This window comes from Globicephala melas, chromosome 15 (genome assembly GCF_963455315.2).
Source record: "Globicephala melas chromosome 15, mGloMel1.2, whole genome shotgun sequence".
Lineage (NCBI taxonomy): Eukaryota > Metazoa > Chordata > Mammalia > Artiodactyla > Delphinidae > Globicephala > Globicephala melas.
The window spans coordinates 67,839,347-67,861,270 of NC_083328.1; the positions used below are offsets into that span (position 1 = coordinate 67,839,347).

The 21,924-nt window shown below is 39.5% G+C and overlaps 1 protein-coding gene across 1 annotated transcript in view; it reads left to right on the plus strand.

Annotated features, from left to right (window-relative positions):
• The first annotated feature begins 301 nt into the window (after positions 1 to 301).
• TOP1 (DNA topoisomerase I) overlaps positions 302 to 21,924 on the plus strand; it is a 56,328-nt gene continuing 34,705 nt past the window's right edge. Inside the window, exons 1-6 of the mRNA XM_060285322.1 lie at positions 302 to 311; positions 1,029 to 1,131; positions 14,883 to 15,006; positions 16,465 to 16,520; positions 19,593 to 19,688; positions 20,697 to 20,772. Of these exons, the coding sequence (XP_060141305.1) occupies positions 302 to 311; positions 1,029 to 1,131; positions 14,883 to 15,006; positions 16,465 to 16,520; positions 19,593 to 19,688; positions 20,697 to 20,772 (465 nt within the window). The remainder of the gene's footprint in view (positions 312 to 1,028; positions 1,132 to 14,882; positions 15,007 to 16,464; positions 16,521 to 19,592; positions 19,689 to 20,696; positions 20,773 to 21,924) is intronic.

A 21,924-nucleotide genomic window follows, 5' to 3' on the forward strand; every position in this document is an offset into this window, starting at 1 on the left:
GGGAATGTGTAATGATACAATCACTTGGGAATACAGTTTGGCAGTTTCCTATCAGGTTAAACATATACTTACCGTATGACCCTATAACTTCACTATTAAGTATGTACCCAAGAGAAATGAAAACACATCTACACAAAGACTTGTATATGAAAGTTCGTAACAGATTTATTCGTAAAAACCAATGCCTGAAAAGAACTCAAATGTCCATCAACAGGTGATTGGATAAATAAATTGCAGTGTATCCACACAATGGGATACCATTCTAATAAAAATCTAACCAATTACTGATACATCCAGCAACATGGTTGAATGTAAAAAAAATTTTGCTAAGCATAAGAAGTCAGACACAAAAGAGTAAATTCTGTAATTTCATTCATATGAAACTAGAAATGTAGACAAATCTAATTCATTGTGCTAGCAGATCAGTGGTTGCTTTGGGCTGGTGATGGAAAATGGGGATTGACTGGGAATGGGCACAAGGGAGACTTCTGGGGATGATGGAATTATTCTAAATTTTGATTGTGGTGGGGATTATATCTGTGCATATGTTTGCTAGACTTATCACACTTTATCTTTGAAATTGTATATCTTACTGTATAGAAATTATACTTCATTAAAGGTGATTTAAAAAACAGGTATCTCTTAAGGTTTGAATTTTCCAGAAGTTACATAGATAACCATCTGATCTTGAAAGTCAGTGTTCAAGATTTATCCCTTCGAATCATTTATGGCTTAGTCTTCATAGTACCTGATCTACGAGAAGAATACCAAACTGTTGCTTCCTTTTATGGTAGAATTGACTCCCCTCCCCTTCCTGCTTATTTGTAACACATCTTGGTTTTAGAGGCAGGGTAATGGGATGCCTTGTCTGGGCTGCTTTGTGAAATCTTTCCCTCCAATGGAATGTGCTGTTATGGCTACCATGCCATTTAAATCCTGTCATTGTGCTTCTTGACCAGCTTGTCAAGGTAGGTGGGCAGGAGATAGCTCATGACTGCTCTTTACTGACTCATCTCTTATGGTTACAGATTCTCATAAACACAAAGATAAACATAAAGATCGAGAACACCGGCACAAAGAACACAAGAAGGACAAGGAGAAGGACAGAGAAAAGTCCAAGCATAGCAACAGGTAAGCGTTGAACCAGCAAGTCCCTCATCATTCAGCAGTGGGTTGGCTATGGCTTGGCTCACCTGGAACAGGCCTTAACTTGAACCACAGGTAAATACCATGGATAGCAAAGTCAGCAGAGACTTTGATTCCAGAGTTGTTAAGAGGATGGCCTTGACAATCCAGGCTTCCTGGGGATGCCATTTTTCAGATCAGGATGTACAAAGCAAGTATGGTGAATTGTTAACACATGATGGCATTTAATCAAGTGTCCAGAGAGCTTGCCTTGATAAAAGGTGACTGGATTGGAGACTTGATATATATTTTTCTTATTTCCGTACTTTAAAGGGTATAAATTTAAAAATTCTTAACTTAGGCTTCCATGGTTTATAAGCCCCTGAAATCATATACAAAAGGTTGGGTATATGAGATATTCCAGGAGAGAACATTCCTAGCTTTCGTCAGGTTACCAGAAGAGTTCAGCTCTCACAAAAGCCAATAACCGCCAATGTAAATGAAACTCAGCGGTGCTGCCCTCTGGGATCCAAAGGAATCAGAAAGATGTTTTCTTGTTCATTTTGCTTCCATTTTTTTGATGTAGGAGACAAGTGGTTAAGCCCAGAGACTTAGGTTATCTTTGGATATAGGACCACTTATTGAAAATGAGGACTTAAACTTCCATTTTGAGTTAAAGGCAGTTTTTGGTGAGAAAGCCATAGGATATTCTCATAGTGGCCAAAGTTTTGGTAGAGGGAACATAAAGTTCAGTCATTTATTGGCACAAGTGCCTGTAGCCTAGAGTCTCTTAGAACTACTTCATTAGGTTGGCTTATTGTCTGTGGACAAGATATTTTCAACATAAATAATAGTCAAAAGTTTCTTGTCCAATATATACAGAAACCTTCTACAAATGAATAAAAATGAGGCAGATAATCCAACAGAAAAATTCATGAGAGGATTGAGTAAGCTCTTCACAAAAGAAGATATCCACATGGCCAATAAAAATACTAGAAGACGCTCAACATTATTCATCAGGGAAATGCAACCTCAATATAATATCCTACACATTGTAATAATGGCTAAATATTAAAATAACACTAATACCAAGATCTTACAATGATGTGGATCAATCCCATTTCTGATGGGACTATAAATTGTTAAATCATTTTGGAAAACTACTTAGCAGTGTCTTCTAAAGTTAACATATGTATACCCTGTAACTTAAGAATTCCGTTCCTGAATGTGTTCTCAACAGAAATGTGTGTATTTGTGCACCAAAGGGCATGTACAAAGCTATTCAGAGCTGCATTGCTTTTAATAGCCCCAAAGTGAAAATCTCCTAAATGCTCATTGATAGTAAAATGGATAAAGTGTGGTATATTCACATCTTAGGATACTATATATAAATAAATATGAAATAACTACGGTTAAAGTAATAAGCATAGGTGAATTCCACAAACCTATGTTGAGTGAAATAAACCAGCCAAAAAATACATATTGTATGCTTCAATTTACTTGAAGTTCAAAAACAAAAAAATTAATCAAGACCTTTAGAATTCAGAGTCATGGTTATCTTTGGGAAGGAAGGAAGGGTAGCAATTGTAAAATGGTATGAGGGGAACTTCTGGTGGGGTATCAATGGTATTTTTCTTAACTTTGGTGGTAATCACATATTTATCGTTATTTTGTGATAACTCTGAACTCTGCACATACGATCAGAATATAATTATGTGTATATGCTACTTTTATTTTTAAAAGTTATAAAAAATAAGGCTTATCAAGAAAAAAGATAAAGTGAGAATTCTAAGTCTGTTCTTTTTATGAGTAATGAAAAATTTTTAAATATTTTAAATGAAAATTTTAAATTAATAAGTCTTTGAATCATTAACCAGATTAATTTCTCTAGTGAGGATGTTTCTTCACAAAATCATCTATCACTCCTGTGGTCGGTCTTTTTCTTTTTTTTTTTTAATTCTTAAATTTTATTTCTTTTTTTTTAACTTTCTGGCTGCGTTGGGTCTTCGTTGCTGCACACAGGCTTTCTCTAGTCACGGTGAGCAGGGGCTACTCTTCGTTGCGGTGTGTGGGCTTCTCATTGCGGTAGCTTCTCTTGTTTCAGAGCATGGGCCCTAGGGTGCGTGGGCTTCAGTAGTTGTGGCGCGTGGGCTCAGTAGTTGTGGTGCGTGGGCTCTAGGGCACGTGAGCTTCAGTAGTTGTGACACATGGGCTCAGTAGTTGTGGCTCGCAGGCTCAGTAGTTGTGGCTCGCAGGCTCAGTAGTTGTGGCTCGCAGGCTCTAGAGCACAGGCATGGTAGTTGTGGTGCGTGGGCTTAGTTGCTCCACGGCATGTGGGATCTTCCTGGACCAAGGATCAAACCCATGTCCCCTGCATTGGCAGGTGGATTCTTAACCACTGCGCCACCAGGGAAGTCCAGTTCTGTGGTCTTTCCCCACCACTCACTCATTTCTTACCACTTGATTATCTAGTTTCCATTTTCATTAGTCTAGTGATTTTAATTTTAGTAGTGGAATCCAGTCTCAGTTCACATGCATCTTTTTTTCAGTTTGTAGGTGTCCAGCCTATATTAATATCTACCAAAGTAGATTTGAGAGCAAAGAATATTGCCAGTAATGAAGAAGTTCATTTCATAATGATAAAAAGGGACCAATTAATCAGGAGGACATAGCAGTTATAAATGTTTATACACTGATATCAGAGCCTCAAAATACATGAAGTAAAAACTGATAGAATTGCAAAGAAAAATAATTCATATTTATAGTTAGATTTTACTACCTCTTTCTCAATTGATAAGCAGAGAGAAAAGCATTAAGGATATAGAAGACTTTGAACATCATCAACCAACCTGATTTAATTGACATTTATAGAATATTACGCTCAACAGTAAAATACACATGGAACATTTGCCAAGATAATACCATATTCTGGGCCCAGGCCTTCTCCTTGAAACCAGCTTCCCTTGGCTTTCCACTTTTCTGGCCACCTTTTTCATCCTCTCATTCCAGTTCACAGAGTGATTCTCTTAAGTTTTTGGCTCTCTTCCTCTGCCACCTCTCTTGCCATTTACCCTTCTCTCACATTCCATTTCCAGTCTCCCTGAACTTCTTTTCAGTTCCCCAAACACAGTGTGTCTTCTGAGTACTCTAGGTTTTAAAATATGCTGTTACTGATTCTGGAATACTCTGTTGCCCTCTTAAGAACATTCTTTTAGTTGCAGCATAGAGTTTACTTCTTTCAGGTATCCTTTATGCCCTCCACCCTCATATTAAATTTTTATGAGTTCCCTCGCACCTTGAATATATCCCTATCACAGTAATTACCAGTTGTGGTGTTGTTGTAATTGTCTCTTTACTTTTCTGTGTGCCCTATTAGACTCTTGAGGTCCCTGGGAACAATGTTGGAGTCTGTTGTATTCATTTTACATCCTCAAGGCTTAGTATAGTACCTGGCAGATAGGTGGTACTTAGTAGTGTATGTTTATTGAATCAATGAGTGGTTGACCTATGGTTACGCCAGTTACCATCTTCTCTCTCCTTTTCATATATTCTCAATTCTATAGGATGGTTCCCTTTGGCCATCCCACATTTCAAATACCTTTGTGTGTGTGTGTGTGTGTGTGTGTGTGTGTGTGTGTGTGTGTGTGTGTGTGTGTGTGTGGTGAAATATGCATAACATAAAGTTTGCCATTTTGAAGTGGCATTAAGTACATTCACCATATTGTGCAACCATCCCCAGTATCCATCTTCAGAACTTTATCATCATCCCAAATAATCTCTGAACCTCTTAAATAATACCTCCTCATCCCCCCTTCCCCCCATCCATTAGCAACTTCTATTTTCTATCTCTGTGAATTTTTCCACTCTAGCTACCTCATGTAAGTGGAATCATAAAATATTTGTCATTTTTGTGTCTGGCTTATTTTTCTTAGCATAATGTTTTCAAGGTTCATCCATTTTGTCAAATAACAGAATTCCATTCCTTTTTATAGTTGACTAATATTTCGTTGTATGTCTACCACATTTTAAAAAATTCATTCATCTGTTGATGGATACTTGGGGTTGTTTCTATCTGTTGGCTATTGTGAATAATGCTGCTAAGAACATGGGTGTACAAGTGTCTGTTTGAGTCCCTGCTTTCAGTTCTTTTGTGTGTATACTTAGGAGTAGAATTGCTGATCATGTCAAACAAGAATTATCTTGCTTGCCATGTTTATGATGTGCTAGTTGATGTGAAGTGCCAAAAAATGTGAGATAGTCTTGACCATGAAGAAAGAACTTCATCATCTGAGGAAAATGCTTATAGATCAGATGAAGAAAAACTAATTTTCATGTTACCTGAAATCTGTCCAAAAAGACTTTAAAAAGATAGAAGTTATTATTTAAACCATAAGCTTTTTTTTTTTTTTTTAAGTTGAGAATTACGTTTTATTTGACGGACTTGCTGAGGACTTAAGCCTAGAAGACAGCCTCTCAGATGACTCTGAGGGACTGCCCTGAAGAGGTAAGGGAGGAGCCAGGATACATAGGAGTTTTTGCAAGAAACCAGGTTGTAGGAAGGTCAAAAGATTATTGTTAATTAAAGAAAAACAGGGACTTCCCTGGTGGTCCAGTGGTTAAGACTCCAGGCTTCCACTGCAGGGGGTGTGGGTTTGATCCGTGTAAACCATAAGCTTTTAAAAATGGATCTCTTACTCTCTGATACATCTTACTTCACCAACCATAATTTGCAATTGTGATGGGAGAAAAGATTAGGTAGAAGTGGCATAAAAGACTTTGGGATATAAATTTGGCCCTCTCCTGTTTTGCCAGAATCTCCTTTTTAAAAATAAAGGATGTAATTTTGGCATCATTTTTCTTGAAGAGTCCACAATGGTTTCTTGCCTGTATCTAGGAGAAGGCCTCTGGTCTGGTCTATCCACTTAGGTCTCATGAGATCTTGACTAGGTTATCTAACCTTCCTCAACTGAGCTTTCTCGTCTTCCTTAGTTTCCCCATATTAATACATGCTTCAGAAGGGACCCTGGGAGTCAATAAGTATGAAAGCTCTTTAACTGTGATCTGCTCTACAGATGTGAGGAGATAATATTTTGTACATCTATTAAAAGCATGCTTTTCCAAGATTATAGCATAGGCAATCAGGAATTTGTTCTATGCAATTTTGTGCCTTTTAATATTTTCTTCATTTCTAATCAGAATACTTGAGAAAACAGTAGCCTGTTTGCCAAAAGGCATTGGAAGGACCTGCTCTGAGTTTCTGTTTATATATGACTAAATCTAGCCCTGGATCTCTAATTCACATGTGAGTAAGTTTAAGACAGTTTAACCAGATGATGTGTTGTAAGCAGACTTTTAAATGCTTCCTGTTTTGACCTCTCCTGACACACTACCTCTTTGCAACAAAGCAAGTGTGTTGGTTATGGTCCAGTAAAATCCTGTACACTGTGTTCCTTTTTAAGTGACTTCTGATCTTAACGGTAGTTTTGGGTTTCTTCATTTTTCTTCTTAGCACATTAAGGAAACCTTGAGGATTGTTTAATCACCTCTGAAGCCCACAATAATTAAGATGTAGTATGTTCTGTTCCAAAATGCTTCACTTTAACACCTTGATCATCAACCCTGCCTAATTTTGTGGCTATCTGTATGAGGAAACAAGTTCTACAGTAATGTTTCTATATTCCCTCCTTCTCTGCTAGATATTAGCATCAGTCATTTTTCATTAGGCTACACTTAGGACCCAAATCCAGGAGGCCTCTTTGTTCTGCATAGTAATATGTACTGCATATTTGGAGTGTCAGAGGATGGGAAACAAGCCTTTTGAGAGCTAGAATGGGATTTAGACCTACCTCTTAGGAGATCCCATCTTATTCATATGCTTTCTCCTTTTATTATTCTAATTCAAGGTGCAAAATAGGGAAAGAGGTGTTAAAGATCATTCCACCTCATCTCTTTTTTGTGTGGACATGAGTCTGAGGTGACATGCCCAAAGTCACATGGCAGGGTGGTAGCAGAGCGAGGATAAGAGACCAGGGCTTCTGAGTCCTAGTATGATTTTTCCCCCACTACATTATTTCTTCCAGTAAAAAACAAAACATAACAAAACAATCTCCCTCCCTAAGAAAGGTTCGTTGTGTTGCTAAACTATCTGTGTTTAAATACAAGCATCTCTTTCTCATATGCATATTGTAGGCAGCTTAGGTTTTAAAATGCCAGATCATTTCAGGCGCTGCCTCTTTCTTTGGGCCCCAAATCCCTAAAGTTTTTGGCATTAGAAGTATTAATCTCATTAAATTCTGACCCTGTGAAAACCCCATCTCTGACTCTCTGGCCTATAACATCACAGGAAGTTTCTACCAAAGTCAAATAAAAATAATTTCTTCTGTTATTTGTCTCTGATACTGCTTCTTTCCATTAGCATTGATATTTAGCACTTGAGGTCCTTTAAAGCAATATATAAATCCTCTCTAAAGAAATAAAAGGAATACTCTTAACCAGATGCTAAGGAATCACTGGACTTGTAGGATCTCACCAGATACTTCTCTTGAAAGGTTGCATTCTTAGCATAAATTATCTTTAATACTAGACCTCTTATATATACAACATAATTAAAAGCAATTGCGGCGGGGGGAGGCTTGATTTTAGAAAACAAAGGACTGTCACATGTGAAACATAAGATTTCTCCTGCTAGCTTTTGACTGTGTGCATCTCTTGTCATTTTTAAACCTGACACTCAGGGTGGAGTGACAATTTTGTGGAAGGCCAGGGAAGATAGAACTACTGTGAAATAGTAAGGGAAGTGCTTTTCCAGCCACATTGGCAGTGCTAATTTATACAGTCAGTGTGAGAATAAGGATGCTTTTGGTTTCTGCTTTCCCTTCAGTTCCAAATCCTACCTGAATTAGAGTTGAGAGAACATAGGCTCGTAGGGAAATGCACTGGAATTAAGCAGCTGGTTCTCAGATTAGGGGCAGTTTTTCTGAAAGTAATCACATTTAAAAGATTGTTTACTGCTTTTTTTGTGAGCTGTTGCTGAAGCCCTCCATTTACCTACATGTCCCTATATCACCCTGTCTGGGGGAAATGGACAGTTAACATAGGTAAATAGAGAAGATTGGGTAGTTTAGAAATGAGAAAACTGAGTACCACCACCATTCACATGGGAGTCAATGTGATGTAGTGGAAAGCACACTAAAATAGAAGTGGAGAAGCTAGGTTCTATCATTTACTAGCTGTGTGTCCTCATCCAAGCCGCTTAACTTCTGGGTCTTTTCCCATTTTGGTTGAGTGTTGATAGCAATACTAGCCTGGTCAAGCTTTCAAGTGTGTTGTGGGAGAATTCAATGTAATTATGCAGATAAAAGCTCTTTGGAAACTGTAACATACTCAGTAATTGAGATTATTATGATTACCACAAAGCCTGGTAGAATATCATTCAGATAAATTGAAGCTGTTGATTTTGGTAGTTGAATCTAATTTAGTAGTTACTTATGGATAACTTCTATTTTGGTGCCCTGGTTTTCATTGATATCTAGCCCTATTATAATGACCTACAGTCTTTTTTTTTTTTTTTTTTTTAAGATTTCATGGTGGAAAGGGTATTTGAGCTAGCCATGGAAAGATGGTTAAGATCTTGTCAAGGGAAGGTGATGGCTAGAAAGAGTGACATTCCAGACAGCGAGAAAAGCATAAACAAAATATGGAAGCATTGTAATGTACTTTGCTCTGAGAAGAATCCAGTTAGGTGGATGCCTGGGTTAACAGGATGGGTTAGAAAATGAGGGCTCCAAAAAGTTGCTTGAGGCAGAACTATTAAATGCTATTTTGAGAAGCTGGGACTTGATTCTAAAGGAGCAAGAAGCCTTTGAAAATAGTTGAGAAAGGGAAATATAGGACTTAGCCACAAGTGGCATGAGGGGGTCTAAGAAAAAGGATTCCTAGCTTGGATAACTGTGTGACTGTTTACCCTATTGGTAGAGATAAAGAACTTAGGGGAGGAATGGGAGTTCAGAATGTGTATCGGCTTTGGCATCTTTGGGCACATCCCTTTATCTGCTCTGGCCTGCAAACAAAGGATTAAATAATTTCTAAGATTCCACTCAACTCCCAAGTTTTAATAATTCTTGGGATTTTGTTTAGTAACCTATTAATGGTGGATGAGCATTGAGAAATCTTCATTTCTCAGAGCCTTTCAGAAACTAGCTGCTGCATTTTTTCAAGAGGCAACTTTTGAATTTACCTCCTAGAATGTTTAATTGAACAAACATTATTTAAGCTCTAATTGTCTGCTTTCCTTTGAAGGGTTTCCTCCTTTCACAGCTTGGAATCTTTCTAGGCTCTCCCATAGGAATCCCCTGTGACTCCATTGGCTGCAGCCTGCAGGGGTCTGCTGCCTTGAGGAAGTGGGCAGATTGCTGGAATGAGTTTGTTCTCTTAGCCATTAGTGGCTAGGTCCTATTCGCAGAAGATAAAGAGGCTTCTTCTTCTCTTAGCAGTGTTTCGTTTTTGCTTTGTTTGGGGAGTAAGGCACCAGAGTGGTCAAATGCATGACTGTCTGAGTTTAAGTCCTAGTTATTGTTCGTTAGATGTATTTCCTTGGGCAAGTTACTGAATCTTCCCGTGTCTCAGTTTCCATATCTGTAAAATGAAAATACTTACCTCAGTTTTGTAATGGGGATTAAATTGCTTAGAAGAGTGCCTGGCACTTAGTACTGTTTAAGTATCTGTTAAATATTTTTATTGCTGATAGAGGACAGACCATTGTTTTAGTTTTCTTTAACAAATTTAAATGGTTTCCCATAGCCAACATCCGAGCTTCCTAGAATATCAGACACAGGGTTTTTTCCTAAAGAGGCAGCAAATGCCTTCTTGCAGAAAGAAAATATTTTCACTCTTGGCTTCCTACTGCCATCCCCCTACTTTCACCCTCTCTCCCATTCTTCTTCCTAAGTGCCTAGGGGAACCCTGGTCATCCCTCTCTTTTGTCTGCTCAGGTCCAACAAGAGTCTTACTCGAGAGGTGACTTTGATCTTCCCATTTACTCTGTTTGGCATTGACTTTTGCTTGTCTAGGCTCTGATGTTAGGTAGATCTTTTCCCCAGACAGAGATGAGCCCCGAGCCAAGGAGTCAGCTTCTGTGTGTAGCCAGTAATTGGATGTTTTCTCTGTGAGTTCCTGATGATGAAATTCATATTTAATCCAAGAGTATGACCATTTCAGAGGTTCTAGGAATGCCAGCTACTGTCTGTATTTTGGCCTTCAGTGTACCCCAGACTAAACTCATTCTTAAAATGTATTTGTTCTTCAGATCTTTGGGTTTCCTTACTGTGGTCATTATTAAGCTTTTCTTCTAGTTTATTTTTCTTATTTAGCCCCACTGAAGTTTCTTCAGTATTACAGTCACCTGTACTGCTGCCCCAAACTGGCCAGTATTGTAGTCCTCAGTTATATTTAAAACCCATTTTGTGACTTTTACATATTGTGTCTATTGTGTATGGAAAAGTAGCAGGATCAGTATAAAGACATGGGTAATGTCTCTTTTTTTTTCTTTTAAATAAATAAATTTATTTATTTATTTACTTTTGCCTGTGTTGGGTCTTTGTTGCTGTGGGCGGGCTTTCTTTAGTTGCGGTGAGCGGGGGCTACTCTTCATTGTGGTGCGTGGGCTTCTCACTGCGGTGGCTTCTCTTGTTGCAGAGCCACGGGTTCTAGGCACGCAGGCTTCAGTAGTTGTGGCACATGGGCTCAGTAGTTGTGGCTTGCGGGCTCTAGAGCTCAGGCTCAGTAGTTGTGGCTCACAGGGTTAGTTGCTCCGAGGCATGTGAGATCTTCCTGGGCCAGGGCTCGAACCCGTGTCCCTTGCATTGGCAGGCAGATTCTTAACCACTGCGCCACCAGGGAAGCCCTGGGTAATGTCTGTTAAAACAGGTAGTCAGCATATGAACTCCTCTTCTGCACTGGACAGAATTTCCATCATCTCACTATCATAAGTGGAAAGGTGCTGCCCTTTAAGCCAGTGTGAAAGTCAAGCCAATTTTAAGTCTTGGAAAAAGAGGTACATGTTAGGAAATCCTGAATGGTGATGAGTCAGCCTAACTGATCCAGATTGGCTGCATTTTCTACCACTGGCCAAATTCTGCTTCTGACTTCCATGGCACAGCCTTAGACATGCTTCTGTATGATAGGACTTTGACCCCCAAGTGCATCTGCTACTTACTTCAGGTAGATTCCTAGGAAAGACTACCACTGAGGCTCGCTCTTTGGCGGCACTTCTGTCGGTGTGGGGTTATGGATGAGGGGTAGGACCCCCAGTGCTCTGCTGTCTATTTCTGGAGGCAGGGACAGGAACAGCACCTGATACGTAGATACGATGTTAGCATTGTGTCCAAGAGACTTAATAGGGCTTCATAAACCCATATTTCTAATAGTCCCCAATGGAATGCGTTGTACCACAAGATGTTCCTTAACCCTGAATCACTGGAACTCACTTAGTCTAAAAATCTAAACTTGTTCTCTTATATCTAAACAGTTGGGAATAGAGGAGAGTGAGTTGCCTTTGGAAAGTCAAGTTGATAGTTTCATCTCATTTTGGTCTTTGTGATTAATTATGACCTACAAAGGGGTTAGTACTCTAGCAGGAACTTTGAATTTCCTGAATAGATTTCCCTCTGGTTAGCAGGCAGAGGAAGTACTGACTTTTTTCACTTTCCTGGGGTGGCCTGGGTACTATCTCATCGCCATGTCATTTGTTGACTTCTTTTCCCTGATCTCTGTTTGGTGTGGTAATGAATAGCAAAGCAGAAAACTGGAGGCCTATGTGTATACTTTCGGTGCCCATGCTGTGATTGCCAGAAGGCCAGAGAGCCAGTTTTCTAGTGAAACAGACTAATGTTCTAAGAATTGCTTTCATTGAGAAAGAGAACAAGGGGGGTGGGGGTGGGGGAGGCGTGGAGGTGGAGCATAAAGGAATAAGGAATATAGAGCATTCCTAAGTCAGCCATTTAGAGTTTCATGGGAAGACAAAATGAGAAGTAGCTGTCCCAAGGGTTTTATCATTTCAGATATCCTAGATCTCTATTCTAGAAAGTTTCCACTGATGGTAGAATAAAGTTTTGATCTTATACATCAAATCTCAGACTGGACATGCATTTGTCTCTAACAACACCAGGCTACCCTTATGTGGTACGTATCGACTTCATGGAATTGTAATGATATTGATTTAGTGGAAAGTGCTCTGAACTTGGAGATGGAAATACTCAGTTTAAATCCCAACTGCCCTTCTTTCTAACGTTGTAACTTTGAATAGACTTTGAACCACTGGCTCCTGTGTTTCTAAATCAGTCTAAGGGGGTGATAGAGCCTACTTCACACGGGTGTTGTGAGGACTGAATGAAATAATGTATGTGAAAGCGCTGAGCAGCACAATGCTTGCTTAGATTTTTCTTTTTTCTTAGTCTAGGGAGGGATGTATATATCCACCCATTAATATTATGGATGTAATTTTCCACATTTTTTGCTTTTAGGCAGAAACTTCTGTAGATGACCATTAATTCCTCTTACAGTTAATGTTTAAAACAAAACAAAAACTGAAACTTCAGTGCTTGTATATAGAATAGTAAGCTCAGACATTTTGCTGGTAGTATCAAAACCATGGGCCTATGATTTCACATATGTAAACTCCTAAAGAATCAATTGCAATCTTGGCAACTTTGCCTTTTCACCATTCTAAAGCTGGAAGAATTAATGAGAACTGGAAGTAAGAGTGTTATTGTAATCGGGAGCCATTTTGTACAAAATAAAGGATAAATTTGTTTATAAAACATTGCGTTTTGGTAAAAACATTATGAGAGAGAGCACATTGAGTAGAGAGTGACATCATAATAATGCTGAGAATAAAAAGCATGGTGGGAAAAATTGACCATCATGTGCTTCCAAGCATACTAGAGTTAAAAAGAAAAGTGTGCTCATATAGAAATTTGTTATTTTTCAGTGTGTGGCACATCTAAATAACAACGTAATGAGAACAACATAGAGGGAGGAGTACATCAACCAAGGAAAGTGGACATTGCTTTATTTTCCATCTGTGGTAGTTCTGGGTCTTCCCTAAATCTGTAGTCCTGTTCATACTAGTCCCCCTGCCCTCCTGGCTGGATTCATAGTTTCTGCTGATTTATTATCCAGACTCCTTAGTTGGGGCTCCTTTTGTGCCCAGAGATGTGAGTGATAGCGATGCTCTCCTGATCCACATTCTGGGGCTCTCACCTAACTGGTCGCCATCATTTGTTTCTCCCTTTTTGGCCTTTGATGTAACTGAGTATGCTAGCCAAATCTCTTTAGAACAAACTTCGTGGGATGGTTGTAACCTAATGAGCTCATTGCTGGTAAAATCTGTTTTTTTCTCCTGGGTTGAAGGTGGTAAATGTGAGATAGGAAATACAGTCTATGGTGGGAAAGGCAAGAGCCGATGCTGCCTATAGGTTTGACTGTCCCTGTCAGCTGGGGTTGCTGTCAGCTGTCCTGTGTCTGGGGTGACCCCCAACTCATAGCACTTGAATTCATGCTCTCTTTTGTTAACTTGTGGAATATATTGGCTGCTGAGGTGAGCAAGGTTCCTAAACCTCCTGCCCAGTATACTGAAGAAAATAGTCATCCAGTGTTCACCTTAAAATACAGCTTGTGATTTTTGCTCTTTAGTCTTTGTCTACATGCATGTTTTTATATAACTGCAGTCATTTTATATATTCCTTTTTTCCATTTGTGTCATAAACATTTTCCATGTATATTTGTAGGACTCACAAATTATAGCATAACAGCTACATAATGATAATGATAACTGTGATGTATACCTTTGATATATCACAGTATCTCCCTCTTGGTATTTACCAAGGCTGTATCTGGTTTCTTGGTGCTTTTTTGTTTGTTTATTTGTTCTTGTTTGTTTTTTGTTATGGGAGGCATCAAAATGAACATCTCTCTGTAATGTTTTACCCAGAGAGAAATCTCCAGGAGCTAGACCCAGGATATGAACACTTTAATGGCTCTTGTTTTGTAATGTCATATTTTGTTTTCCAGAGAAGCGGCACCTTTTTATAGTGCTACCACTGTGCCCACAGACCCCTTTAAAAGCAAGGCTTTAAATGTTTAGCACAGGAAATGCCCTTGCTTTTAGATGGATCTTTTCTTATTCTGAGGAAAGAACCAAGCAGGATTTATAAGCCCTAGCTAGAAAAGCTAGAAGTGACTAGCTTTTCCTAAGCTGGCAGGAAACACTGACTGTGTTGGGCTACTACTGCACAAAGCCCTGGTGTGGCTACATTTGTGATATGTCTCACATCTGGCACTAAGCCACCAAATGATTTTTGGTGAACTGTTTTTACCTCCTCACATGAGATGTGAGAGCTCAAGTTGGAGCTTTCATTATAGTTTTCTGCTGGTAGAATGTTGTAGAAATACAGTGGGTTTGCTGTATAGTCTTAGTAACTTAAAAAAATGTCCTGTTACGTTTAGAATGACTGTTTTTTTCTATTTGATTCCTTTGCTTCTTCGAAAAAATTAAAACATTAAGCAAGGTAAAGAAAGTCTGATGTAGCCAAGAGCCTCTACTTGAACCTTCTGTCAGGACTATTTATTTAAAGCATTGTAAGTTTCCATGGTTCATGTTATCTCAGGGTATCTTGTGAGTTAATCTTGTGATATGAACCCTGTGGTCCCTACTCTGTTTGTCCCTACTCTGCTAACTGTTTGTGTCTTATTTTTCACAGTGAACATAAAGATTCTGAAAAGAAACACAAAGAGAAGGAGAAAACCAAACACAAAGATGGAAGTTCAGAGAAGCATAAAGACAAACACAAAGACAGAGACAAGGAAAAACGAAAGGAGGAAAAGGTACAGAACTTTCCAGTGGGGAATGAAGAGGTGTGGGATGTACTTTTCATTTTGTTTACCTGTAAAAGCAGGTATTGAAAGTACCTTCATTGACTAGTAAGATTCCCTGGCCTTTGAGTGAAAAAGGTCTGTGTCAGGAGACATCAGAGCCAAGCAGAGTCTTAAACTATAAAAACCAAAGCCCTTTACCACTGTATTTCACGCACCAAACCTATCCATATCATTACCTTACTTTATATGGCAAATGGATAAATTGAGGGATGTAGGGTTTCTGGGAAAGTCAGTTTTCTTTCATGGGGAGAATTAATTCTGCTAGCCAAATCTCTGTAGAACAAACTTTGTGGGATGCTTGTAAACTAATGAGCTCATTGCTGGTAAAATCTGTTTTTTTTCCACCTGGGCTGAAGAAGGTGGTACATGTGACATGCACATCTGGCTGTGAATAAGTAGTAGTACTGTGCGTAGACTTTTTAAAAAAAGTTTTTATATTAGTTTCTGAAAAGGTAATGCTGGATGGACTTGCTAAATTCAGACAATATGAAATAGAGAATAATAGTGAGAAATACATCTCCCTTTTACCCTCAAATCATTGTCGTCTATGTTTCCCTTTCTGGAGACAGCCACTGAGCTATTTTTTGTATTCTTCCATTGGTACCGGGTGTGTGTGTGTGTGTGTGTGTGTGTGTGTGTGTGTGTGTGTGTGTGTGTGTGTGTGTGTGTGTGTGTGTGTGTGCCACTGAGCTATTTTTTGTATTCTTCCATTGGTACCGGGTGTGTGTGTGTGTGTGTGTGTGTGTGTGTGTGTGTGCCACTGAGCTATTTTTTGTATTCTTCCATTGGTACCGGGTGTGTGTGTGTGTGTGTGTGTGTGTGTGTGTGTGTGTGCCACTGAGCTATTTTTTGTATTCTTCCATTGGTACCGGTGTGTGTGTGTGCGCGCGTGTGTGTGCCTGTGTGTGTGTGTGCCTGTGTGTGTCTGTGTGTGTGTGTGCGTTCCTCTGAGTGTATGTGTGAAGATTTTTGTAATGTCTGGAAAGTTGAAGGAGGGCAAAAGTAAATATACTTTGCCTAAATCAGAGAAGATAGGAAATAAAGTACTCTTTTTTGTTTTGGTTTGGTTTTTTATTTCCTGTCTGTACTGCCAAGGGCAAATCCTTGAGAGGTGGAGTATATTTATTGAGGGAGAGGGACCTACCATCATTTAAAGGTAAAAAGCCACCATTTTGAAGGGAAACATTTCTCAGTAAATTGGACAGTTCATCTGAAGAATTGTTAAAAAGGAGTCTTAGAAAAGTGTCAAGACCTTTGGTCCACCTGTTTAGTTTTGCTAACAAGAAGAGTCAGTCTGGGATCAAGATGCCCCAAGAGTGGAGGCCAGATCATCTCAAGTAAGGTAGAGGCTTCTTCAAGTTTAGTCCTTTTAAGGTACTAATCAGTTACTGTTGTTTTACCTTTCAGATTAGAGCCTCTGGGGATGTAAAAATAAAAAAGGAGAAGGAAAATGGCTTTTCTAGGTAAGATTCCTCTGCTGCCTTGGCTTCTCTTTCTCTGTGTGCATCCAGTAGGCCAGCTGCCCACGTTACAGTGTTGTCTGATCTTACCTGAAATGCACTGACGGGCCATCTCCAGGTTTTCGAGGAAGTTGGCAGTGAAAGGACTTGGTCTAAGCCAATGTGAGCATTTCTAGAGTGCCATTTAGTGAGACTGACCAGCACATTTTCTAGAAGGCTGTTTTGAGTGGAGAAGGTTGACAGAAAGAAGCTTTTTTAAATTGAGATATAATTTAACAATTCCATAAAATATACCCTTTTAAAGTATACAGTTTATTGGTTTTTAGTATTTCACAAGGTTATATAACCTCCCCATTATCCCTATCTAATTTCAGAACATCTTCATCACCCCCAAAAGAAACTCTGTACTTAGTAGTAATTTTGGAGTTTCCTGGAAAACCCCTACTCTGAACCCCTACTCTGAATTGCCCCTATGCTGAGGCTCATATTTGGAAACTAACTTGATTTGCATTTTAGGGACAGGTGTAGGTTTGAGTAGAAATATTTTATCTCTTTTCCAGAAGGAAAGGAAAATACGCACAATCTAGAGGTCACTTTTCCTTTACTTTTTGGGGCCATTTTGATTCTGTTTTCCTCATCAGCCTCAACTCCCTAAAATAAGCCTGAATGTCTCCTCTGGTTTAAAAAAACCCAGAACTTATATGATCATATATTCTCACCTGCTCCACTAAATGGCAGGATGCATTTACAAGGAGTTGTGGGGAGTATTTGCATTACTGTCCAGGGCAAAGTGTTTTGACAGTTTTGCTTCCTTGAAACTTTGAACTTTCAGTTTCGTTTGAGAACATTTTTGAAAATTGTTCCATTTACTCTGGGTCCCTTAGACCAGGGAGAAGCAAGTGCCCTCTTCAGGCATGTTCTGTAACTGTTCTAGGAATGCAGAATAGTAAAATTCAAGAAGCATTAGAGCTGTAAGCTGGGCATTCTGATTTCTTAGATAACAGTGACTGAACACAGGGCAACTATTTTCTGCCAGGAGACTGCCTTGAACTTTTATTAAACTAAGATATGATTAGACTCTCTGGACTTGGTGTGTAGTCCTGGTTCAGTTTCAGACTTTCTGGGCTAGACGGTCAGAAGCACACCCTTCGAGGCAGTGGTCTCTGTGTTCACTTTGCTGGACTGCTCTCTAGCTTGCATCTGTATCGTGGTAGAGAATCCACATGCTTCACTGGATGGAACAGTTTTCTGGTAATTGTTTTAAAAATTCTTTCTTCAGGCCTAGTAACCCTTCCCAAGTTTTTTTTGTTTTTTTTTTGTTTTGTTTTTTTTTTTTTGCGGTACGCGGGCCTCTCACTGCTGTGGCCTCTCCTGTTGCGGAGCACAGGCTCCGGGCGCGCAGGCTCAGCGGCCATGGCTCACAGGCGCAGCCGCTCCGCGGCATGTGGGATCTTCCCGGACTGGGGCACACGAACCCATGTCCCCTGCATCAGCAGGCGGACTCTTAACCACTGCGCCACCAGGGAAGCTCTTCCCAAGTGTTTTTAACTTCACTCATGACAGTACTAGGATCTAGCATTTACTTAACTAGTTGGGTAAATGGCAGCATTTCTTTCTTTCTGGTGCAAAGCTTTTGGAGATTTTGGACACTTGGGGCTGTGTCAGTGGTTTCCGTCGTGGGGAGAAACAGCTATAGAGGTCAGCATTTGGGGAGTGTGCATAAATAAGGAAAGAAAGCTAATCTGTTTAAACATTCAAATTCATTTGCAAGCAAGGGGATCCAGTATGCTTGGGGTGGGGGCGGGAGTGGGGGGACAGCATTGAAACCCTGTGAATATCCTTTCTTTGGCAGCTAAATCTGGATGCTTATCCCTTGGCCCCCCTAGAGATGAGTGGCTTTGTGTCTGGAGGCCATTCCCTGTGCCGAGTTAGTTAGCTTTGTAGATGCCTCTGGCTGTGAGCAGTGCAGTTCCAACAAGATGTGCCAGGCCAGGGAATATCCCAGGCTGTGGTGATTGCTGGTCCCATTGGTTGTTTTTTTTTTTTTAAATGTATTTATTTATTCATTCATTCATTCACTCAGTCACTCATTTATTTATGGTTGTGTTGGGTCTTCATTGCTGCATGCGGGCTTTCCCTAGTTGCAGTGAGTGGGGGCTACTCTTGGTTGCAGTGTACGGGCTTCTCATTGCGGTGGCTTCTCTTGTTGCAGAGCACGGGCTCTAGGCACGCGGGCCTCAGTAGTTGTGGCACGTGGGCTCAGTAGTTGTGGCTCCTGGGCTCTAGAGCACAGGCTCAGTAGTAGTGAGGCTACTTAGTTGCTTAGTTGCTCCGTAGCATGTGGAATCTTCCCGGACCAGGGCTCAAACCTGTGTCCCATGCATATATGGCAGGCGGATTCTTAACCACTGCGCCACCAAGGGAAGTCGGATCCCATTGGTTTTTTAACTTGTTCCTTCCTCTTTTTGGTTCAAGATAGTCATCTAACAGAATCATCTTTTTATATTCAGAAGGCAGAATCTTAACAAAAATAGGACAAGGTACTCTTCTGTGTATAAAGTAAGTAAACGAAAGGAGGAAGTTGAACAGTGAATAGATTTGGCTTAGAATGACTTCAGTTTGTTTTGGGCCTCAAGTTTGGGGAATACATTTTTATTCCTTTTTTTGTGAAAGCTATATTTTAGCTTTTGGAGCACTAGAATAATCAGTTCACATCACTTGAGGGATCAGATACACAGACCCCTCAAATAAGGGGAGGAAACAACTTAGGTTTGTTCCTGTTGTGGTGTGGGTTCCGTTGGCACAGATAGCTAAGATGTAGTGGAAAGAATCCTGAGAATAAGGAGTCCGGATCCCGAACCTTGATATCGCCTCTTCATCTGTAATTGAGATCAATACTGTCTACCTCACAGGGTTGTAGTGAGAATTAAGTGAGAAAAAGTACTCATGGAAAACCTTTTAATGTGTACACATGTATGTTGTTATCCTTCCACTAGCTACCTCCCGCTACTTTGCATTACTTGATATAATGTAGATGTTCCACCGCTCATTAACTAGCAATTTTTTTCTCTTTAGTCCACCATTGATTAAAGATGAACCTGAAGATGATGGCTATTTTGCTCCTCCTAGAGAGGATATAAAGCCATTAAAGAGACCTCGAGACGAGGATGAGTGAGTATTTCTTATTAATTTAATTTTTTTTAACAAAAAGGAGTCGTTTAGACAATAATACACAGAACAACTGCATTAGTTGACTTTTACTCATTAGGAATTTGTGATTAATAGACTGGGTGACTGATTTCTCTTTGAATTATGAGAAATAGCGTTTCTTAAATAAATAAGTAGTGTGCCTGAGGCTTAAATGGAGTATATATATTTACACTTTTCTTACGTTTTTTCGTATTAAAAAGGTAATGCATATTTATTGTTGGAATTTCAAATAATCCAGAATTCACAAAGAATATTTAAATTATTTAAGTTACTTTAAGTTTATCATCACCTACCACAGATAAGTTTTCATTGCTGAAGCAGTTTTTCCTAGGATCTGTGCCTGTTCGTACCTTCTGAGTGAAGTTTCCATGTATAGAAGTAATAAAATTGCTCTTACTTAAAACGGTTATTTGAGACTTATATGTACCTCTTTCTCAGGTTCAGTCATTGCGGTTAAATCCTGTTCATTATTTTCAATCTTGCAGAGTTTATTATGTTTTGGGAATCTACAAAGGATTTATGGTAGAAGATGGATGGAAAGGGAGGAGGGAAATACTTAATGAGCTCATTTGTATATATTCAGAATTCATGGAGAATTTCTTTCCTCCCCTTTCTTTTCCAGTTACTACTTTGTGGTAGCTATTGTTGCCCTGTGTGTGTGCTTCCCAGATTTCTACCTTCTAGTGTTGTCTATGTTTGTATGTATTCCTCTACTCCACTTCCCTTCCAGGCCTGCGTGTAGTATAAAGTTGTTTGTTTTGTTCTATAGAGGACTATAACTATTGGTCCTTGGTCTGGCCGCCTTTACTTTCTCCATTCCTGTTCTTGACTGTAGAATGCCCAGCCAAGAGTAATAGCAGCCACGCCTGCCTTGGAGGCCGCCAAGAAGAGTTTGGAGGTCCTAATCCTATTGGTGAGAACTACTGAGTCACAATTGTGTTAACTGCGTATTCATGTTCCCCTTTCTAGTGCTGATTATAAACCTAAGAAAATTAAAACAGAAGATACCAAGAAAGAGAAGAAACGAAAACTAGAGGAAGAAGAGGTTAGTAAAGAGACTTAGGCCCTTTGGGGCTTGAGTTTGGAATAGGGAGTTTTCCATAAAATAACTTTTGAAGGCCAAATGGGTTTGAGGAATTTATTGCTCTGTTGTAGAGGAAACACTGGGAAAAACTCTTAAGTGTGTTACAGTGGCTGCGGCACTGTTAGTTTTAAGATCTCAGCCTTCCTGGGTGTCTACCCATAGCTATGCTGCCAACTGACATGTTCTTGGAGAAACTGTGCTCTCTTCATACATACAGGGGAAGTATTAGCAATAAATCATACTTTGGCTTACAACCCAGAAGAGTTTTCCCTAGGAATGTTTTCTAGTGCTTTCTTATATCTAACAAAGCTTGCTCGTCACTCATTTTGGGTAACTCTCCCTATTTAAAGTCCTTTAAATGGGTGTCCCTTGGATACAGGATTAAATCCAAGCTCTTTACAGCTTCTTCCGATCTGGCCCCTGCATCTTGTGCCTCTTCTCTAATTTACCTTGTTCCAGCCTCACAGACCTCCTTTGCTTCTTTCCACACCAGATTCTTTTGTGCTTCAGGGCTTTATGTAACACATGCTGTTCCCTCTGTCTGGAACACGTATACTCTTCCTCTTTTCTTTCTCTCCTAGCTTATAACCTTCCTTAAAATCTCAGTTTCAATTCAGGTACTTTCCTAAGGGTTCTATTTGATGCTTGTGGTAGATTTAACATATACTAATATGGTTCCTTCTTTTGACACTATTTCTTGGACTAAAAACTGTGGGCGAGTAATTCAAGAAAAGATGTCAGAAATTCACAGGGGTCTTAATCTTGCAGTCTCCTAAGAGAAGGGGTTGAGTAAGTTATTAGCTTTGCTGCATTTGAGTTTAGCCATTGTCTTGGGCAAAATGGATTCACAAGTATAAAGTCTATAGCTTGAAGTATCGTCAGTAAAGATAGTGATAGTAAGGGGCAGTGAATATTAAAAGTGTAATCTATCATAATAGTAATAATATTAATAATTCAAATTAAATGTACTAGATGATTACAGTGTACCAGGTACTATTCTTCACGCTTTATAGGTATCATTTCATTTAATCCTTGCAACAGTCCTTAGAGATAAATATTGCTACTATTATCTCCATTTTACACATGCAGAAACTGAGGTACAGAGAGGTTAAA